The sequence below is a fragment of the Amblyomma americanum genome, chromosome 2 (genome assembly GCF_052857255.1).
Source record: "Amblyomma americanum isolate KBUSLIRL-KWMA chromosome 2, ASM5285725v1, whole genome shotgun sequence".
Lineage (NCBI taxonomy): Eukaryota > Metazoa > Arthropoda > Arachnida > Ixodida > Ixodidae > Amblyomma > Amblyomma americanum.
Genome location: NC_135498.1, coordinates 111,650,074 through 111,672,453, shown reverse-complemented (window position 1 = coordinate 111,672,453; position 22,380 = coordinate 111,650,074). Strand labels below are relative to the sequence as shown.

The 22,380-nt window shown below is 45.7% G+C and overlaps 1 protein-coding gene and 1 pseudogene across 1 annotated transcript in view; one reads left to right on the top strand and one right to left on the bottom strand.

The window, feature by feature from the left end:
* LOC144119994 (uncharacterized) overlaps positions 1 to 5,104 on the bottom strand; it is a 31,115-nt pseudogene extending 26,011 nt beyond the window's left edge.
* LOC144121757 (uncharacterized) overlaps positions 1 to 22,380 on the top strand; it is a 45,688-nt gene that overhangs the window by 2,995 nt on the left and 20,313 nt on the right. The window contains exons 2-3 of the mRNA XM_077655126.1: positions 3,356 to 3,523; positions 22,184 to 22,379. Coding sequence (XP_077511252.1) covers positions 22,204 to 22,379 — 176 coding nt within the window. The 5' untranslated portion in view covers positions 3,356 to 3,523; positions 22,184 to 22,203. The remainder of the gene's footprint in view (positions 1 to 3,355; positions 3,524 to 22,183; position 22,380) is intronic.

The window sequence follows — 22,380 nt, the reverse complement described above, 5'->3', positions numbered from 1 at the left end:
ACACACACACATGCACGCACACTCACACAAAAATCTACAACCCGCGTTGTTCGCTCTCTTGATAATGATGAATTTTATGGCGTAAGGGCATCTGTGGCCGAAGAGCGCCATCGCAAAAGGTGTTTCGTTCTGCTCAAGGTGGCGTCACAGACCCATTCCCCAAGCATTTCGCCCTAAAGAAGCCGAGCACCAGGCCAGGGGAAGCTTGTACCCATTGTACCCCCGGTGGGGGCCCGGCGGGACTGGGGACCGAACCCGGCACCTCCCGCATGCGAGGCGGATACTTTAACGGCTAAGCCACCACTGCGATCATTTTCGGCTCTCTTAAAACCTAGAACTGTTTCCTAACTGCATCAGTTATTAGGACGCCTGGATTGCCGGGAAAATAGAAAGCCAGCTTGTGCAGGTCTCGTGTTCAGTTCCAGCCGATGCCTAGTGTTTTTTTTATCTTTCCTTGCAGACTAAAGGCATGTTTTTCTGCTTATTCTGTGCGGCACTAAAATTGCAATCTACTTAAACTCGCCTCATTAAGAGTTCTGGCTCTTGCAAGCATTGTCATTTTGCAGGGCAAAATCCCAGTTGGATACTTTTTAGAGAGGGCTCTTTTTACTTTCCTTTTTTTTTCGAATGATGAGCAGCCCTGTGCACACACAAAAGAAGGTTTTTTTTTAATAACCTTGAAGCCGAGTGCTGTTATAGCTCGTTGTTCAGATGTACATTACGGGTCGGCACTAGATCTGTCCGTTTTCTTTTAGACGGTAGTTCCTATGTGTGTAACTTCTTTCTCCATTCCAAAACGTTTAAATTTCAATAATAAAAGCTGGTTTTTATTGGTTCTGGGTTTAAACTTACCTGTTTCATTTCTCGCCTGTAGCACCGCTACTGGAGTAGCAAGCCCGCGATATTGTAGCAGCCTCCATTTTACCCGCGTGAATAAATGTAATTATGGCGTAATTACTCATTGGCATCCAAACAAGCGCATCCAGTGACTACGAAGGAAAGCTGCACAGCTTCCACAGAAACTTCGTAGTTAAAAAAATTTGTCCTGGTGCGTGGTTCGAACCCGGGACCACCGCTTCACTGCAGCAGTCGCTCGACCACCTGAGCTAACCGGGACGGCTAGCATTCGATAGGGTGAGTACGAATTGATCAATAACCCGAAGTGGAATCGGTGTTGGTGAAATGAATTAGGTGAATCTCCCAAGGTGGAGTAAAATTTGCAATGATGGGCTAATTGCTCATTTGCATCCGCAGCCATACGCTACAAAGGAAAGCTACGCAGTTCCCACATAAACTTCGTTGTTTAAGAAAAACCCGTCCTTGTTCTAAGTTATTTGCCAACGTGTAATAAATATAAGATCAAAACTCCGCCATAAAAAAGACCACTTGCGAGTTATTTCTTGGAGTACGAGAGGCTTTATGTGAACTATTTGGTTTAAGCGACTTCTCCTACCCCATACGCGGCTAGGATCTCCGCGGCGGCGAGCTTTTCAGAGCCACTCCACAAGCAGGAGAGAGACAAAAGGCGCGCATTCGTGGGCATAAAAAAAAAGAACGGAAGGCACTGTATTGACGACCTGTGCTGCAAGTACGCGCTAGCCGTCTTTGCTGCAAACCGCTATCCGACACCGTGCGTCTTAATATTTTTAATGACCTCAGGAGCCGTGCAGGCGGGCGTCGGGGAGAAACCATGACTGAGAGCCTCTTTTAATTAGAGAGCCAGGTTCCAGGTCACAGAGCCAGAGCGCCTCGAGAGCCAACCACCGCTTCGTCGTCGTTTCGACCAAGCGCGGAGGCCGCGCGGCGCGTTAGGCACGTGGCAATATGTTTGAGGCTAATAGACAGAAGCACGTTCAGCAGGGCCGTATGCGCCCGCATTTCCTTGCGTTTCTTATCGCCTATAATGAATAGCCATTTTAACAAAACAAAGCAACCTAAATGGGCAAGAAAATCAGAAGCAAGGACTCTAGCCAAAACGCCGTCATGCCGCAAAGGCAACTCGATACGGGGGAGGACTTAATAGCATTGCCTAGACCCAGTACAGATAACATGATCATCACCGTTGGTGAACGAGATCCCATGTGCGAAGACGTGAGTAGAATGGGTGAGATAACATGAGACGCGATAAGAATGGCATGAGTACAAAGAACCACATTATTTTGGCAATGTTATCGAAGACATTCTCGATGTGATCCCATCCTTGTGATCCCGTCCGGATAGAATGACTAGTGCAGCGGCAGTTGTGTGCGTTATTACAAAGGCTATATGACGCCATAAGATCGTGTTTATTCAGCGAGCTCCATTACGGCAGCCCAGACTAGCTTTCTCCTCACTCTTAAACACGTACACTACGTATGCGCAAATACTTCAAACATTGAATAAAAAAATTTCGATCCTACAGTGCACTGATGCACACAACTGGTAATATAAGTGAAATTTAGAAAATCCTTCCTTCGAGAAATTGCGTAGTGAGCACAGTTGAGAGTAAAATAAAACAGTTAACCACACCGTTCACGAATTCACGCCAACTGTTGAGACTGCTCTAGTGTTAATCACACAGTGCAATGCAATGGTGCCGCCGCGGTGGCTCAGCGGTTATGGCGCTCGTCTGCTCACCCAAAAGATGCAGATTCGATCCCGGCCCCGGTGGTTCAATTTCGATGGAGGCGAAATTCTAGAGGCCCGTGTACTGTGAGATGTCAGTGCATGATAAAGACGCCTGGTGGTCAAAATTTCCGGAGCCCTTCAATACGGCGTCCCTCATAGCCTGAGTCGCTTTGGGACGTTAAACCTCATAAACCATGAGCCAACAGTGCAATGGCAGGCTGTAATTAACACACCCTCACGCGAGAGTTAGCCATACGTGGGCGTTTTATCAAGTTTAGCATAACATAGGTGCATGAGTAATCCATGAGGAAGTTTTTATAAAAAGTAATCTGCAGAGATGATAAGATAGAAATTAAGTGGCGATGCGGAGAACAAGTAAAAGGAATACAAGAAAAAAAAACAGTGTAAGAATGCAAGCTTGTCTGGGTGTCCGGCAAACATGTCTGAGTGTGCGATATCGGTGCAAACAACCAACCAAGGGCAATCTTACTCGTACACTACTGCGCGGCCACGCGCTTGAATTATCAGAATGGCCAACGACCGACTGGTGTGACAATGCCGCCGTGTATGCCGCCAGTCACGAGCCGTGGTCGAGAAAAGAAACAAGTTTAGCGGAATGCTCGTCTTTAAAGCTGTTCAACCGCACAGGAAGCACTTGTCGCACATACTGGCGGGCAGCCGGAGAGACGCCCGAACGCGGCCGCATTGTTTCTGCAGTTTCCCTATCTTTCCGCCCTTTGCTTATCAGTACAGGCACGCCATTGCTCAGTGCACGCCTTCGCGATATACGTTCGTCCGCGGCTTCCCGCCGGACCGACGGGTTGCCGCAGCTCGAAGCGCTGACAGTGTGCACAGCTGCTGCAGGATTTCGCCGCTTTCAGACTGGCAGAGGCTCCTGGAAGCTGAGACTAACCCGGTGAGTCGAAGTGCCTTTTTTTTTCGCGGAAGCACGAACACGCTATATGCATTTAACTTCTTTGACATGCTTTGACCACTGGAATGTTTTCTCAGTTTGGTGGCTCCCTCTGCGACAACCTTCGTCTCACTTAGTAAAGTTATAACAGCACGAGCCGGGGATTTAAGCAAGTTTGCGTCCATGTTCAAGGTTGCCCCTGCTTTTCAGCGTGCAGCGTTCAGAACACAAAAAAAAAAGAACGTATTGAGGAGTTGCATTGCGAAATGCACTAGCGTGCTCACTGGCAACACCGTAAAATGTTTTTCAAAGCTGGGAACGCTTGTTAACAGAATCGAGGCGGTTCCTTGACAAAGTTCTGAAATATTCTTCCGGAGTCTTCATCGGCCGTGCTTTGTCAACACCCTCGCAGAGCGCGGTTTTCTTTCTTATTTTTTTGCTTTGAAACATACCGCCCACCATGTTTCACGCCCATCACGTTTAACAAAGCAACGCATATCACGACCAGACGGTCAGACGCAAATACAACATTCGCGTCGGCTAGATTTCAAAGCTCGTTCGCTCCAGACTGTGCCAAGGGCGCATCAGTGGCATCGAATAAATTGGGGACCTAAAGCTGAAGGCTTCTAGCTCGTGGTGCACATCGAAGGAAAGCAAGTCTCGAATGTGGTGACGACGACCAGACACTCGACAACACTCTGGTGCCCATTTCATGACTACTTCGAGACAGCTGCATTGGATATGTCTAGTTTCTGTTTTGAACCGATTGTTCTGGGAGGGGAACGTCTCTGGTGTAAACAGTTGTTTCCGCCGTGGTTGCACCCTGTGTGACCCCGGCTATCAGCTACACCGCAGAGACAATATACTCCAACATGGACGATCCTGACAAGAAGAATCCAAACCACCGGACAAGCTTCTTTCTACCATAGCGATCCTTATCCCTAATGCATTTAAAAACCTATCGAGCCCGAACTGCTTGGAAAAAAGGCAATGTTGCCACACCCATAGGCTCCTGTATGCATGCAAATCGAAGACCAGGCGCGGCCGTGATCGAGTGGGTTAAAATGAATTAGAGTGAGGAGGCTGTTATTGTTGTGCGCTTGTAAGATTTACAATGGAGACAACCTATGCGTTCAAACTTTGTGTTATTTACATTGCTTTAGACGACCACTTAACTGCAAACTACACAGCGGATTGACGGTTAATAAGTAGGACTTTTACTGGTCCATTCAGCCAAGGCCTTCCAGGCGCATCCATGCAGCGATCCCTAACAATCATCGTCCCGCAGGTCAGCTCCGTTGAGAGAGTTAACAAATGGAAGCAAGTTACATCCCTGTTCCAATGTGAGTACGCAAATGCGAGAGAAATGCAAAGGTTTCGAGACAGGGACAGACGCCTCACGATTGTCTCCTGAAAGATTCAGCTTTAGTATTTACAGCAGAGGCCAGCAACACTCTTTTCCTCCTCTATTTGGTTACTGACCTGCACCTCGGCGTCTGGATGGTTAGTGATGCCCGGCTGTGACGCCAGGTGGCTGCTGTGCATTCCCGTAAGCACATCGCGGCTGACGAATGCGTTGTGCATGTTGCCAAAGCGCACGTAGCGTCCCAGGGGCGTAGAGTAGAACACAGTAGATAATTGTCTGCGTAAAATCAACGCTTTGTCAGCGAAGTGGTGCGCTCAGCGATAACGCGAACTCGTTCACCGGTAGACCACAATCGCGGGAACGCGCCATTATGTTCACGTTCAGCCAAGTTCTAAATTGCGGAGCGAGCTCCAAAAGCGTGCAAACAGCAACTGTTTCAGATAACATCGTTCCTTCAACTTGGCATTACGGTGCGCTTTCGTAACTTGCAAGCTATTTCTTTTTAGCTGTGCTCATTATTTAGAGATGTAATCGCACCACACACACCCAAAAGCGAATGTAAAGGCATCAGGCGTGGACAAACCACTACATTGTAGACTTAAAAAGTAGGTGGGGAAGGCGGTGATTGCGAATGAGTAGAAAACGCTGACCCAAGCCGCCTCGTACGCATTGACGACACCGATTTAGCTTGTCTTTTATGCTGCGCGTCATAACCATTATATTTCTTCATTCATTTCCCGCTAATTCAATAACACATCCTCTTAGAGAGATGCCCTCCAGGCGTTATGTGGATAATATAAATAAAAATGGATGCAGATCAACAAATGAACCACCACAGCGTAAAGTGTGACGGTGAAAAGGCACTGTTCGGGTAATAACGTTGTCTTGGAAGATATCGCGAACACGTATAAATGCAAAGCGCTCCGGAGTCGACGCATATGCGAGCGCTCCTTCCTTCACTTTATCCTACCAAAATTAAAATGGTTCCTCCGCATGTCTCATGCTCGTCTTGAATCTATCTAATGCGCATTTTACCACCCGTTTGCGATAAACAACGCTTCTTGCCCTCCTTGCGCAGTTCAGTTTAGTTGAAAAATAGGACGCTCGGGAGGAACGGCAAAAATGAACGCTGCGTCACTGGCGTCATCTTTTGGCGGCTGCGGCAATTTACGCGTTCGCGATCTTCGCCTTAACTGCGAAAGCCGGCGCAACACGTGCGGACGCTTCGCTCAAACCGCTCAGACGCGCGCGCAGACAGTGTGGGCTAAGGCACGTTTTAGGCTTTGTTCTCTGAAATTCTCTCATCGAGTTCTAACCACGCCCGCACGGCAGTGGAGCAAGCCGTTACTTACGTCTTACCCGCCTAACGAACCCGTTTTCGACCTGCCGGCCTGCTACAAAAAACCGACCGTAGTTAAAGCCAGCTCACAACACCATGTGTTTTATGTTGGCGATGGAGTGATTTTGCCACTGCTTATTTATGTTAAGTATTTGTCGAAAATATGCAGCCTAAAGGGTTTCTTTTTAAGCCGTGTAACGAGGATCCCAGGAACCTTTGGAGTTGGAATAATCAGCAAGGGAGTCCTTAATACCTTCGTTAAGTATGGATCGGTGATAATGCAAAACAAGCTTCACAGTATGGTCCACAAATTGACCCGAATAGCTGTGTATTTCCGAAGAAGGATGCACGTCGCCCCCGCTCAAGATGTTTGTGGCCTTACAGTGCATTTGCATGTCCTGAAGCATGTCGATTTTTATTGGCGTCTCGTATCGCTCACAGAAAAACAATTCTTTCCGGCCGCTATGTGTAATCGGACATTTTGTGAGGATGTTCCGGCTATTCGCAAAGCCTCCCCTGAAGCTTTTCACCGACCCCAACAACATCCCTTTATTTGCAGTAAGTAGACTTTCCATTCGGTTGTATGTAACCGCCAAGTGTAAAGGGAGAAGATGCAGGCGGCTGTTCGAGTAATGTCGTGACAGTTCTGCCGCGTTCAGGAACAGTGATCATAATTAAATCTACAGGTGAAAGTCTTAAGTGTCATTGTGTACTTTTTACACACGTTTAACGAAGCGTTTTCTGCACTATTTGCAAGTATTATTTCTTCCGTTTTTTTTCCTGTTTCTTACTCGTGCGGCTTTTTGTCCAAGCCCAAACGAACTTTCGGGTTGCCCATTTCGTGTACTTTCCTTAAAGGGACTTTTTTATCTGTTCATTAATTTTCTTTGACTACCAGGAAAGAAGCAGCCAAAACTACTTCGTTGAATAGCTTGATGGGTAGACGGTCCCCAGTATTTACTGGCATTGGGCTGCAAGTTTCCCAACACTAGTGTCGAATGAAACAAATACAGATGCAAGTAAACAACACTCTAAATTTACAAGACTCGCACCTCAGGCCAATTACATTTGCTCAAAACTAAGAACAATACGAGCAATGGAGGCCAATGCACACAGTGGAGGTGATTACTCCCACCTAAACAAAATGAGAAACAGTTTTGATGTTGCATTATGTTAGCAGCTAAAAGGCATCACTAGTAAGTGCGGGCAAATTGCCTGCTAGCCTTCAGTTCAGTCAGTTTACGATGTTTAGTCTGTCGTTACCTCTGTGCTGAACCCAGCGTTTGCATTGTCTGGCTTTTTGTCGCTCATTTCGGACGTCGCTTGCAGACATCATTTCAATGCATGTACTGCAGTTCTGCCGCTAATACGCGTGTTGTGATCAGTTACTTAAACGAGGCACTGCATTAGACATCGTGGCCCATGCAGTTTCAGTCAGCACGTTTTTTTCTTGACCGGTTTCAATTTCTATCACCCGCTACTTCAAAACTATTTATGGTGAACCTAAAATACCGAAAAAAAATAGTGATATCCTTTAAGAAGAAATTTCCTTCTTATCACAAACTCCAATATAGCATCTTCAACTACATCCAAACTTGTGAAGACTGTTATTTATTTGTCTTAAATTGCACTGCCCTCAGCCGCCGAAACATTGTAGAAGGGAGTGGGGTTTGAACGAACTACTCACAGGAACGAAAAGATAAACAGATACGCTGCAACTGTCCATTGTTCCTTATTTATCACCGCCAGTGCGCATCAACTCCTATTGCGGTTGTTCACCCAAAGCGAGTTGTCCACTGGACGTCACTAAACCGCACGCCCAGCTATGCGCGGTAGATACGTCTGTGTTCACTGTTCTGTTACGCTCTTTTAAATGATACACGCCTGTAATATGGAATCTGCTTTTGAGTGTCTTGTCACTGGCGCCATCCGCCGATTTCTGTGCTTCATATGTGTCACCAGTACTCGTAAAGGTGCACTAAAGACTCGTTGTTTTACCGCGGGAACTCTATCTACACATTCCGGGCATTATTAGAAACTTCGGATTATTGTCATGTGCGCCCGATGGTCCTAATTAAATCGGCTTAAACGCCCCGCCTCCCGCCTTTTATTGAACTCAACGCGGTAGAGGCCGGGTCAGCCAACGCGTAGAGTGCCTTTCAGCCAGTCCCATGGCGGCTTCGTTTTTCGCTTTTGTTTTGTTTCTTAGGTTTTTGTAAATGAACACTTTCAGTCGCAGACAATATAGCCGCATCATATTGTCATACATGATATCATACGTGATACGCTACGCGGTAAGCGGTTAAGTGGCGAATCATTGTTAACATTTGCTAAAGGTGGAGCTGCAGCAGTGTTCTGAAAAATATGGGAAGCATCGTTCACTTTTCGCTCCTATATATATATCTGCACACGCGCGCACACACGCGCGCACACGCACACGCACGCGCGCGAACGCACACACACAAACACAAGCACACACACACAAACACAAGCACACACACACAAACACAAGCACACACACACAAGCACACACACACAAACACAAGCACACACACACACACACACAAGCACACACACACAAACACACAAACACACACACACAAACACACACACACACACACACAAACACAAACACACACGCGCATATATATATATATATATATATATATATATATATATATATATATATATATATATATATATATATATATATATATATATAACGCGCGGTACAAGAGAGCAATTCGCCGAACCAATTGGTACAGTACATAAAATACCCACGCAACAGGCGAGACATGAGACACACACCAGCGCTCCCACCACTATCACCTGAAGGAATTTTATTACATCAAGAACAGTATGTACCACAAAGCCACGCCCACTGCATAAAAAACAAACTAAAACCGTGCAGCAATATTTTTCGAATTCTCAGCCATTGCTGCTATAAAATTTCTTCAGTTTATGGTGCTTACGCTGGCATGTGTCGTCTATTGTGCTGCTAATTTTACCTAATGTACACTATTTTTTATCACCAAAATTTGACTGACGCTACGGGTCTCTACATGACAGACAACGCACAGCCAATGACCCTGCCAGAGATGCGCCCGCTCGGGTCAACGGAACAAGCCTACCGATATTTTCTAAGCCAAATGAAAGACTAATCCGCAAACACTTTGGAAAGTTCTATAAGGAACAACAAATAGTAACAGACCCACAGTATGATTTTCGCAAGCACTGTTCTACGGAGCATGCGCGGTTAAATCAGAAAGAATATATATTAAAACGCCGTGATCAGCATGAAATATGTTCCGGCATCTTCATAAATTTTACAAAACCCTTTGATTCGTTGGATCATCAACTACTAAACCAAAAGTTGGTTATTTTCCGAGGTGATGCAGGATGTCTCATACATTCTTACTTGAGTAATCAAGAAAGGTATTGTTCAGGGGAGCATACTTGGCCTTTTTGTTCGCATTTTGAATGATGATATTGTGCACATGTTAACCCCTGCCAAGAGTATAATATGTATAATGTATGCTGACGATAGAGTATCTTTACCTGAGAAGCCGCCCCAAATAAGCTTGCAATTAGAGTGAATTCCGAACTCTAATTTATACGAGTGGACAAAAAAAATGCCTAACAGGTTAATGTCACGAAATCGAACGCACTTATTTTTAGATCAATAAATAAGAAAGTTACGCTAACGAGATACTTGCTTAGATGGTGCTCATTTACCATAGTACCCACATTTAGGATACTGGCTGCTGTATTCAATGAAAAAATTACGTGGGACGATTATGTTCTTTTTATTACCAGCAAACTGTCGGAAATTATTGCTTAATTTATCGACATCGCCAGCTATTGCCACGAAAAACCTACGTTGACAGTATATCTATCGTTCTTTAGCTCTGGCCTCAATTGCAGTATTAATTGAAAAAGTTCCTAGAAAATTCCACACGCAAGCACTTTTTCCTAAATATAAAATACCTCCGATCACCAAGCTATATCATTTTCGTTTATGCCATGGTTTAAAATACGAAATTAGCAATAATACGTCTTTTCTTGATGAACTGGCTAACACTGAGCTAAGCTACAAAGTACACTACACAGATCAGTGGTATGTTAAAACAGAACAACATATGGCCTTCAAAACTAGAAGACATACTACCACGTCTGCTAAATGCGCTTTCTTTTAATAATAGACAGTTTTAGCTGTGCGTACGCAAGTGCTTGCGTACGCAAAGCGCTACGGCGTTGCGTGCGTTACGCTGTCCGCTCCGAAGTATAGTTTTAGCAGGCCGTGCTGTAGCGTGTTTCACGCGCACGCGCAAACAATAGCGCTATCTAGTGACAAAACATGAAAGCACATCAACGCTCGGTTGAAGAAAACTTCATCCGTGATTACTGACAACTAGGGTGAGTGCATTGGGTGCCTTTTTTTGTTCCAAGAAGGAAAACTATGCAAACCGAAGAAAATGTAAGAACTGACTAAAAGCTATAAAACTGATTCGCCAGGTGTCGTTGCTACGAGGAAAATACACTACATTTAGTTAGTCCTAGGAGCTTGAAAATCGCCAAATTATCTGAAAAACAGGGGCTAGTTATCGCTTATACCGCTACGTGTGGGCAAGAGTAGGCGAAATAAAAGCGAACCGCAACCATTTGAGCGAGCTACAGCGTCGGAGAATCCAGCGGCGACGTGTACTTATTCCGAAGCGGGCGAGCAGGGCGCCGCCATTTTGTCGACTTAAACGTACGCAGGCGACGTAAGCGCCGCAACGCAAAGTCCGCTGGCTAGCGTATGCACGCAAGACGCACTGCTTGCGTTCTGCGCATGCGCACTACCGCCACCGCAAACTCCTTGCGTACGCTAAGCCGTTGCGTACGCACAGCTAAAACTGTCTAATAGTGCCCTTAGAAGCACCTCGTACAAGAACGTGTTAGGCTCTCCATGCGTTTCTAAAGCAAATTAAAGGTATTATTCGCTTGTTTACTTCATGTATGTCATTTTGTTTTTCTTACAGGAAGTGCCTGTCGTGATTGTGTGTAATATTGCTAATTTCATATGTATTGAAAGTTATGTGACCAACTGTTTTACTGCCAAATTTCGCGGCTGGGTGTCCATGGCAGAGTCAAGCTCTCTGAGAGGCAGCTTTTACTGTGAGCATCCTGCCACCTCTACATTTTGGTGGTGAAATAACAATATTATTAACGATCCCTTTTCTTTTATCGCTCTGCACAGAGAAATTTTGCAAAGGGTTGCATGTTTACGGGCACGACGATACGCAGCGCCCACTCGATGACTCACTGTGGCAAGGAAGTAGTGCATATCTGATAGCCGCATAAAAGGTCAGTGTTATTAGCGCTTGCAGGAAATGGACAACTCACGGAGCCGCTCACCGCAGTGACACACGTGGCAGGCCCGCAGTTCCGCATTCCATAAATGCTCTTCTCACAACTAACGTACGCGCACTATGAGTGTTCTGCGCAGATAAGTGGGAAAAAATGTGAAAACTCCTTTCCATTGTGATTTACCTCGAGAGATATAGCAAGGGTTGCGAGTTCTCCCTTGAACGTATGCACCATGCGCCATCCTGCGGTTGAGTGAACCAGAGCTGTATTGAACTAGCGGAAGGAAGCCTCGAAGCATTTTTTTAGTGAGGTAGCACTACTATCTGCATTTTCCGACTTCGGGCATACGTACTACGTACTACACATCTGAAGTCAAGTCTAGTTTGTGGACGAACTGCCAGGTACACCAAGCAGGCCTTCACCTGGGTGAAGGCATTTGGGGCCTTTACACAGGTCTTTACCCAAACGCTTTTAGGGTAAATGTCTTACGGTAAAAGACGTTAGGGTGAAGACCTTCGTGGTAAATACCTTCCGGCACCTGCCAGATATGTCTATCCCTGGCAGGCCTCCAACTGGGTGAAGGCCTTCATGTTAATGGGCTTAGGTAGAAGGCATTTAGGTATAATGCCTTTAGCACGTAAGAACCTTAGGTGCCCACCGTAACTAATGCGCTGCACGATATTGCGCGCTACGGCCTTGCATAACTGGAATGCTAGAATTTGCGCATGTCATGTTAGTAGAAGCATCCTTACGCTTTTTCTTCGGGCCTTGCATAACTGGAATGATGGAATTTGCGCATGGCATGACAGTAGAAGCACCCCTACGCCTTAAACTTGCATGTTCTGCTTATCGCGAGGTAAAACTGCCCACATTTCTGCAAATCGTTTAAACGTCTAGAGTTAAAGGACCCATGTCGCAGAAAAACCGGTGTCGGCATTGACCGACGGCGTGGCCGAAAACTTATGACCCAGCGACCGGCTCGTGATGTCACATCCACAAGACCTCGCGCGGGTAATTCAAACACCTCCGGCCACGCGATCACACTCTTGCTCCTCGTGTATATATATATATATATATATATATATATATATATATATATATATATATATATATATATATATATATATATATATATATCCAAAGGTCGTGGATTCGAGTGCCAGCTAAATCTCCCCGCTTTACCTTTCACCGCAATCACTTTACTTTGCATTTATAAACACCCTTAAGAGGTTTGCTACCAATCCGAGCACGCCGGTACCAATTTATATCTTTGTACGTATATATATATATATATATATATATATATATATATATATATATATATATATATATATATATATATATATATATGCTGCCGTCAACGCGCGGAACCTGCACGTACAAAGATATAAATTGGTACCGGCGTGCTCGGATTGGTAGCAAACCTCTTAAGGGTGTTTATAAATGCAAAGTAAAGTGATTGCGGTGAAGGGTAAAGCGGGGAGATTTAGCTGGCACTCGAATCCACGACCTTTGGATTGCGATAAGGCCACACTACCCATAAGCCACAAACAGTCGTTGGTTTAAGCGGGTAGAGGTAGACCTGGTGAGCGCGTGGCGGTTTTCCGACTTTGTCTGGTGTCTGAAGGACATGTACTGATGCGTGCATAGTTAACGGACTATTCTAATTAGGAATTAGGCAATTAAACCGCATTAATTCAACTGAATGATTTTATGTGTGTCTATGTGTGATGTATCGATGTATCGATGTGCATGGGGTGATTCGGGTATCACTAAACGGCGGAAGAGGAAGAAAGAGGTGTACACCCGCTGCGGGGCCACCGAGTGTGCCGGCATATGGTGATGCGATGCTGCTTGGACATTAGTCCTTGTTTGTCTGGCGGAACGTTTCCATCCGTCGCAAAGTCCGCCGAGGGGCGCCGCGATTCCATTCGTCTGCGAAAAAAACGAAACCTCCCCCCCCCCCCCCCCCCCCCCCCACGCGAGGCTTCAGATAGCAGCTGCTATACCGCTATCGCCTTCTACTCTTACAGGGGAAGCGTAAGCGTCATCCAAGATTTTATTTTAATTCACCCGTATGAATAGCCAAATAATTATGAATTGTTTTCTGCCATCCTGTCACACTGCTCAGTGAATATGTAGAGGCAAGCTAAAGCGCAACAGATAAAAATTTACTAATTTAATACTTCAAAATGTCGCATTTTGCCGCAACTCTTCAGAACATAAGGTATTATTCATCCATAAAACGAATTCACACGAAGTTGGCTTCATGGGCACCAACACGACCTTTGTTAGCCCACCCGCACGAAAAACTTGGTGTACAGAGAGAAACCGGCATGGTTTCCTTGCTTCATAACCTGCTACATGGAAACAAAGCAGTTCTACAGCTAGGCTTGGCGCGTGTCCTGGCTGCATGATTCGTCTGAATTTCCTGCTTTCTTCGCAGCTTTTTTCTCTTATATTCTTATAATTGTTGCTCTTTAGCTCGATCCTGTCAAATGCATATAAAATTTAGTTAGATTCGCAGCGCGAGACCACATGGTTTTCAATGTTATGCGGTAGCATAAGGAGCTCATTGACCCAAAAGATGGCGTAGATTGTCACACTCGGTAAGGATTTGCAATGAAACAGAGAAAGGAACATGCAGAGCGGGAGCGGGATTTGAACCCGCGGCGACGAGAGCAGATCAGCTTCGCTGGCCACTGCTTTAAACCAGTACGCCATCGCCGCTTTTTCCATCTGTGCTGCAGCCTAACATCCCGCGAGTTGTTGCTGCTGCTTTATTTTCGCACAAATTTAAGAGAATGGTGGCGGGGTCAGGCAGACGGAAGCCCTTGAGCTCAGTTGCATGTCGCCACTTGGACGGCGGGATCTGAGCTGCGCATCAGTGCCTCAAACTGCTCCATATTTTCAATGTTGCTCTGTCTTTTTGGAAGTTTTGAGCAACCCAACATCACACGCGTGTGGTTCGCTGGCTGAGAAAAGAATTTACACGTACCCGTGTACTTGTATTGGAAAATGTGCGGATAAACTGTGGGCTGTCGGACCGCATTTGTCTCTTATCGGAGCCAGATGTGTTCTTGCGCTTTATTGGGCTTGGGATATCATTTACTGGCTATTTCGCAGGCCTGCGCAAGTTCCTGATATGTTGTCAGTACATCCTTCTGACGGTGGCGGTTTGGGCGGTGCTGAGGCCTGGGAGGCAGGAATCAGCGGGCGCTCACGTTATCCCGACTGTGTGTTAGAGGGTGAGGGCGAGAGGGTGAGCCTGCACGGGAGTACTTGCAAGTGAACGCCGAAATTTGAACGCGTGGCCGCTTTACTAACAAAGCTGTTCGGAAAGGCCATCTCGCAAGCATGTAGCAAATTGAACGAAACGTCGGGAGATTTGAACCAACTAATTAAACCACTATTGCTTTGTATTAACTCTATGCATCGCATTTTGTGCTCTGCCGGGTGCTTGGCGGCTGTGATTCCAATAGGTCAGGATGAACATAGCATGCTCCATTTTCAGAAAGCGTTCTACCAGCAGACGTTCTTGACCGCCGTAACGAGTGCGCTGCTTGCGTTTCGAACCAATTTTATATGGTTCCTGCCTGCAATATTCTCTCATTTTCATTACTGTCCTTCGGTAGGGGTATTCGTGAACGCCTGATTGGTAAGTATTCGGGAACGCTTGATTCAGCAGCGCTGTTTGATGTTTTCCAGAGCTTTTTTTGTCTTCTTTGCTCTTGCTTGCTTCTTTGCTTGTCTTCGGCAATCAAGCTTTCCCTTTGGCACGTTCCAACTGTCCTAGAGCGATAAAGGAAGGGTATAGATCTGGGGAAAGCAACAGAGCTATTAGCTTTACTTTGGCGAATGCAGAACACCACGATGTCACGTTTTTCCACGGGTATTGGCTGCTTAGTAAAATAATTCTCCCCTAAGAAAGAAAAGCGCAAATATTCATGAACTTTCCATAAATTAAGACCAATAGCCAATCGCAATAGCTGCACACTTACGTTAATTCAGAACGTTTGGTCCGTTGAGCTACAAAGCAGCTTAATATGTGGCCTGCAGAAATTCGCGTCTTTTTCACCGCTTTACCATTAAACAAACCTCATTTCGTGATTTGTTTCACTAAATCGTAGTAGACACCAGGCAGGTTGTGCCAGATAAATACACAACTAATTTTATTGCCTGTTTAAATGCTAAGGCGAGTAGAGCAGCAATATGTGGCATTTTGTCACAAGTCACGTTCTGGCCCCCTCCTATACATGAAAATGTCAGGAAAAGATGCAACCGTATTCATGAAAGAGCCCGGTTGTTGCTTAATAACAATAATTGGTTTTTGGGGCAAGTAAATGGCGCAGTATCTATCTCAGATATCGTTGGACACCTGAACCGCGCCGTAATGGAAGGGATAAAGGAGGGAGTGAAAGAAAGGAAGAAGGAGGTGCCGTATTGGAGGGCTCCGGAATAATTTCGACCACCTGGAGATCTTTAACGTGCATTGACATCGCACAGCACACGGGCACCTTATCCCCGCAGGGGGGCGCCTGCAGCTTGCAGGCGTCGCGACGGTGAGTGGCGACACCGCGGGTTCCCGAGCATCCGCAGGGACCTCCCCGCAAGGGGATGATGGTGAACCGTGCATCACCACGGACCCGAGCACCCACGCCTCGCCGTGCGTGGCATCGCCGTGTCCGGGGAAAAGGGGATCCTGGTGGTTGAGCCGATGCCGAGCGTTTGGACCCTTAAGGCCCCTCGGCGGAGGCAACACACCACTTTGGCCCCAGCTTCCTGTAGACGGCACCTTCGGCCTGACCCGACCGGGGGAAATCGGCAGTCGCCTTTTCCTATTCTCCACTTCATCTTTCACTTTCCTACCCCTTTCTCACAACTCTCCTGTCTCCCACTCACTTCTTGGTTTTTTCCTTTTTCCTGGCGGCGAGGGTTAACCTTGTGTGGCTGACAAACCTTTGTTACGCCATATTTGGTTATAGTGATGGTGTACAGCTGGCGCAGACAGGGCTTTTTAAAGGCACCTGTCCCGTCCCCATGTAGGGCTCCATGGTGGGTGGCTGCCACCATTGCCGAACAAAGAACACATTCCATGGCTTCTCATTTTTTTCAACCCGATCTCCCTCGAAAAAGAGGGCGCACCGAGACAGATAAATTCTTCAAAAAAAACGCTACAAGCTTCCCTCGATTCCACGTTGTTCACAGCGAACACGAGGAACAAACTGCTAGACAAGTGTCACCATTCATTGTTACCAGGACTTTAACAAGTGCCATAGGAGAAGGGTACAAGATCAAAAAACTAGCAAACGGAGACCTTCTTTTAGAAGTTTTATACAACCACCAACAAGAGAAATTGTCAGAAGTGAAGTCATTCGGAGAAATACCGGTCACAATCAGCACACACCGATCTTTGAATACTGTTAGGGGAGTTATCTCAGATGATGACCTCAAATATGTAACTGATGAAGAACTTCTGGAAGGTTTGAAGGAGCAAAACGTGACCAACGTGTACAGGATAAAAATGAGACGAGATAATAAAGAAATCCCCACAAAGCACATTGTCCTGACATTTGCATCTAGTATCCTCCCCGACTCCGTAGAAATAGGCTACATAAAGCTCCAACTAAGACAGTACATACCAAACCCACGACGCTGCTTCAAATGCCAACGTTAGGGCCACAGCTCTCAGAGTTGCCGGGGCCAACTCACATGTGCTAAATGCTCTTCCCATGAACACGATTCCGAAAACTGTGCAGTTGAACCACACCTATGTGTAAATTGTGAGGGCAGCCATCCTGCATACTCACGCACATGTCCAGTTTGGAAACAAGAAAAGGAGATTGTCACAATCAAAGTCAAAGAAAACATAACATTTAGGGAAGCGCGAAAGAGGGTAGCTTCAATACACAAACCTACTTTCTCCGATGTGGTGCAAAGGGGCACAGCACCACAGCCGCTTTTGGCTCCCACTCAGGCCACACGCAGTGAGCCTGTAGTGGGGCCACCCGTGCCCAAGGTGGCAGCAGCTAGCGCTGCGCCACCACCCACAAAACAGGACGCGCGGACCTCCAGGTCCGCGGGCCCCAAGGTCCCTACCCACACGGAGAGGCCGAACATGAAAACAAACGTGCGGCTTGCACGTTCGTCCAGCGTGTCGGAGGATGCGATGGACACGATGGACACAAGTCAAAGTAGTCCTAAGGCGTCGACGTCGAAAGGGCGGCGGGGCTCCATAGACCGAAAAAAAAAAGAAAAGCCCCGAATAAGGGCGCCTGAAAACCCAACCTAGTTCCTTTCAGTACCCACATAATACAAGATGGCTTTTATACACTGGAACTGTAGGGGACTCTTACATAACCTAAGCGACATAAAAGACATATTAGCCACATACTCACCTGTCGCCTTGTGTTTACAGGAGACAAATTTAGGCTTTAAACACGAAAACATTCTAAAACACTATAAGGTCTTCCGCCGTGACCGAGAGCAGGTGAGCCGGCTTTCGGGTGGCGTAGCCATCATTGTTAACAGTGGAATCGCAGCCCGAGAACACAAGCTTAAAACCAAATTAGAAGCTGTGGCGGCCATCCTGCACACATTTAAAACACTCGCAGTGTGCTGCGTTTATATTGATCCACATCTTAAAATAACACTCCAAGACTTACAAGACCGTTTAGTGCAACTACCAGAACCGTTTTTGATGGTCGGAGATTTTAACGCCCACTCCAGTTTTTGGGGCAGTAACAAAACCGACACTAGAGGCCAACTGATCGAGGATTTTATACTCTCCAATAACCTTTGCCTCCTGAACACTGGCAAACAAACCTATTGTTCCCCTAGCTCAGGAAAATTCAGTTGCATAGATTTGTCTTTTAGTTCGTCCTCGATTTTTACAGATTTTAATTGGGATGTCTTAGATAACCCATATGGAAGTGATCATCTACCCATACTAATTAGCTTAGCACATTCACCCGAAGTAATCCCAACTAAACCACAACGATGGAAACTGCACTTAGCCGACTGGGCACTGTTCCGTGAAAAAGCCAGCCTAGATAGAATAGTTTCTGACGACGGGAGTGTAGACGAACTAAACGAATGTCTCACAAACTGTATTATTGCCGCTGCACGCCAAGCTATTCCTCAATCCTCTGGAATAGTAAAAGAAAATCACAAATACTGGTACACAAAAGAATGTAAAGAAGCAAAAAAGAAACAAACCAAAGCCTGGGGCATTTTTCGCAGATACCCCACACAGGAGAATTTTATAAAATTTAAAAAGGCGAGAGCAAAAGCTCGTTATATCCGTCGTAGTGCAGAAAAATCTTCTTGGAAAAATTACGTGTCGTCGATAAACAACTCAACCACATCAAAACAAATGTGGGAGAAGGTCAGAAAGCTAAAAGGCAACTACTCTCCGTTCACAGTCCCCCTTCTTACCGCCCCCGGTGTACAGACTAGTCTAGAACAACAGGCAGATATTTTAGGCGAATATTTTTCCGAAGTTTCCAGCTCATCCCACTACAGCGATTCATTTTTAAAATACAAAAAGACAGCAGAGAAACAAAGACTGCCGACAGACTGCGGTACAAACGAACCGTACAATAGTTTAATTACAATACAAGAAATCCAAACAGTACTTTCTGCCGGTAAACATACCGCCCCCGGCCCAGACCAAATACATTACCAAATGCTAGCCCATCTTTCTGAACCTCCCGTAGAGGCGCTTCTAAAGTTTTTTAACAAAGTTTGGGTATCAGGAAAAATACCCAAAGCTTGGAAGGAAGCTATTATTGTGCCGTTTCTTAAACCCGGGAAGCCACCAACCGCTCCGAACAGTTATAGACCCATAGCCCTTACCAGTTGCCTCGCCAAGTCCTTTGAAAGTGTCCTAAACATAAGATTAACTTTTGTCCTTCAATCCCGTGAACTTCTCGACAGCCATCAATGTGGTTTTAAAAAAGGATGCTGCACCACAGATCACCTAGTCCGCCTTGAAAATACTGTCAGATGCGTTTATACACAGACAACAATGTCTTGCAGTCTTTTTTGACTTAGAAAAGGCATACGACACAACCTGGAGGTTTGGGATTCTGCAAGACCTTGCCGAGCTTGGCGTCCGCGGCAGGATGTTAAATTGCATAAAAGACTTTTTATCCAATTGCTCATTCCATGTGCGCCTAGGCTCGACCTTTTCAAAGAATTTTATTCAGGAAAATGGGGTACCCCAAGGCTGTATTTTAAGTACAACTCTCTTTGTCGTAAAAATGAATTCTATTAGGAAAATAATCCCAAGGTCCATTATGTATTCTGTTTATGTTGACGATCTTCAAATAGCATGTACATCCTCAAACATATCCACTTGCGAAAGACAAATACAGCTAACAATAAATAAACTGGCAACATGGGCAGACAGGAATGGTTTCCAGTTCTCTCCACAGAAAACAGTGGCCTTACTTTTTTCACTGAAACGGGGTCTACAGACAGACCCCACATTATACCTAAACGAAAGCCAGTTACCTTTAAAAACTGAACACAAATTCTTAGGCATAACATTAGACCGAAAACTAACTTTTCTACCTCACATAAATGCCTTGAAAAAGAAAGCTTCTCGATCGCTGAATATACTCAAAGTGCTTTCACACAAACACTGGGGTTCTGACAGGGCAAGCCTTCTACACATCTATCGCTCTGTGGTACGGTCCTGCTTAGACTATGGCTGCCTGGTGTATGGTTCTGCAAGGCCATCCTACTTGAAACGACTAGATCCAGTGCATAATTTGGGGTTGCGTCTTTCCACTGGCGCTTACAGGACGTCGCCCATAAACAGTCTTTATGTCGAAACAAACGAACCATCACTTACAGATAGAAGAAGCATGCTTACATGCTCATACGTCCTAAAAATCCGTTCCCTTCCAAAACACATCTGTTATGAAATAGTTACAAAGTGTCCATCCAGAACAATCTTTAACAACAAACCGCAAACCACCAGGCCACTGCTCTTGCGCTTTGAAGAGATCTGCCAGAATCTCGGCATACTGAACACATTACCCAGCATTGCGCAAAGACGAGGTCCACTGCCTCCATGGTATGATTTTCCTACATTGTGCGATTTCACTCTCACACAGTTCCGCAAAAAGCAAACTCCACAACTCCAAATAGTACAAGAATTTCTGGCACTTGAGGAAAAATACAATGGTTTCACAGCCTTTTATACTGACGGTTCGAAAACGGATACTTATGTAGGAAGTGCAGTGGTGCGAGGGAATTCGGAGACAACAATACGACTTCCACAGTGCGCATCCATCTTCACTGCAGAATGTTACGCAGTATATGTGACCGTAGAAAAAATACTCAGCGAGAACCTCGAAAACGCTATTATTTACACAGACTCTTTAAGTATACTTACAGCCCTCCACTCAAGAAACGCAATCACTCCTATACTTGGTGACATTATACACAACATAGTAACAGCCACAGCTAGAAGACAAAACATTAAACTCTGCTGGGTCCCGAGTCATGTCGGCATAAAAGGCAATGAGCGAGCAGATTTCTGTGCTGCTCAAGCTCGTGGCAAGGAAATAAAAAAAGTAAATATACCCTTGAATGACTGCATGAAATTAGTACAAAGGAAGTTAAGGAAAAAATGGCAATCGGCTTGGAACAGCGAATTGAATAATAAACTACACTTAATAAAGCCGATTTTAGGTGAATTTAAGTCAAGTGTGCACCAAGAACGTTTTAAAGAAGTGATTTTATGCCGTCTCAGAATAGGCCACACGCACCTTACGCACAACTTCCTGCTAACAAAACAAGATAAACCTGTTTGTGAAGAATGCGGAGGTGAACTTACAATTAACCACATTTTATTCTCATGTATAAAACTAGAAAAACTAAGAAAAAAGTACTTCACTCAATTTTATCATGAATGCATTCCTTTCCACCCTACATTGCTTTTAGCTGATAATGCAATTGTTAACATACCTTCCATTTTTAGCTTTTTAAAAGAAGCAGGCGTACTTGAAAAGCTGTAATTTTTTTTTAACCACTGGATCGCCTTTATACATGATACACCTCAGCCACTTTCTCATTCTTGAGAAGTAGGCTGAGGCTGTTTATTTGATTGGTTGGGAGCCTCAGGATCCTTGCTAGCCAAGGAAAGTCGCTTAGGCTGCCTGACCATCTTTAAGGCTTTTACCATTAGCCATTTCCAAATTTCTTCCCTTTTATTACTAGGCAGTACAATCTTTTTAAGTCATCTGCACCATCGCCTCTTTTTTATACTCCAAAACATTCTGTAGAAAAGCAATTCTATACCTTGTGCTTGGCGCATGATGGCCTTAGCTGCCTATGTGCCATAAAACCCAACACAACACAACACAACACAACACGGGCACCTTAGCAGTATGAATCCATAAAAACGCAGCCGCCGCAGTCGGGTTCGAACCCGGGAACTCCGGATCAGTAGCCGAGCACCCTATCCACTGAGCCACCGCGGCGGGTAACAGTTGTTGCTTGCTGATTCCCGTTTCCAGGTTGCGCTAGTTGGCTAGCATTCATGATTGACAAGACTTCTTGCTGGAGCAAATCTTTCTACTTCTATCTGCAGTGAAGGCGGAGTCCCCGGCCATGAGTTGGCGCGGCGACTCCGACCATTGGGCCAGGGGTCACCCCTACCAGTCACGGTTTGGACACGAAGGCGGCAGCGCTGATGGAGCTCGAGGGCGTGGCGCAGGCTTTCACAGACCCCAGCATGCTCGTGGTGCAAGAGGCAGTGCAAGCCAGGGGCTAATGCGAGAACCCAGG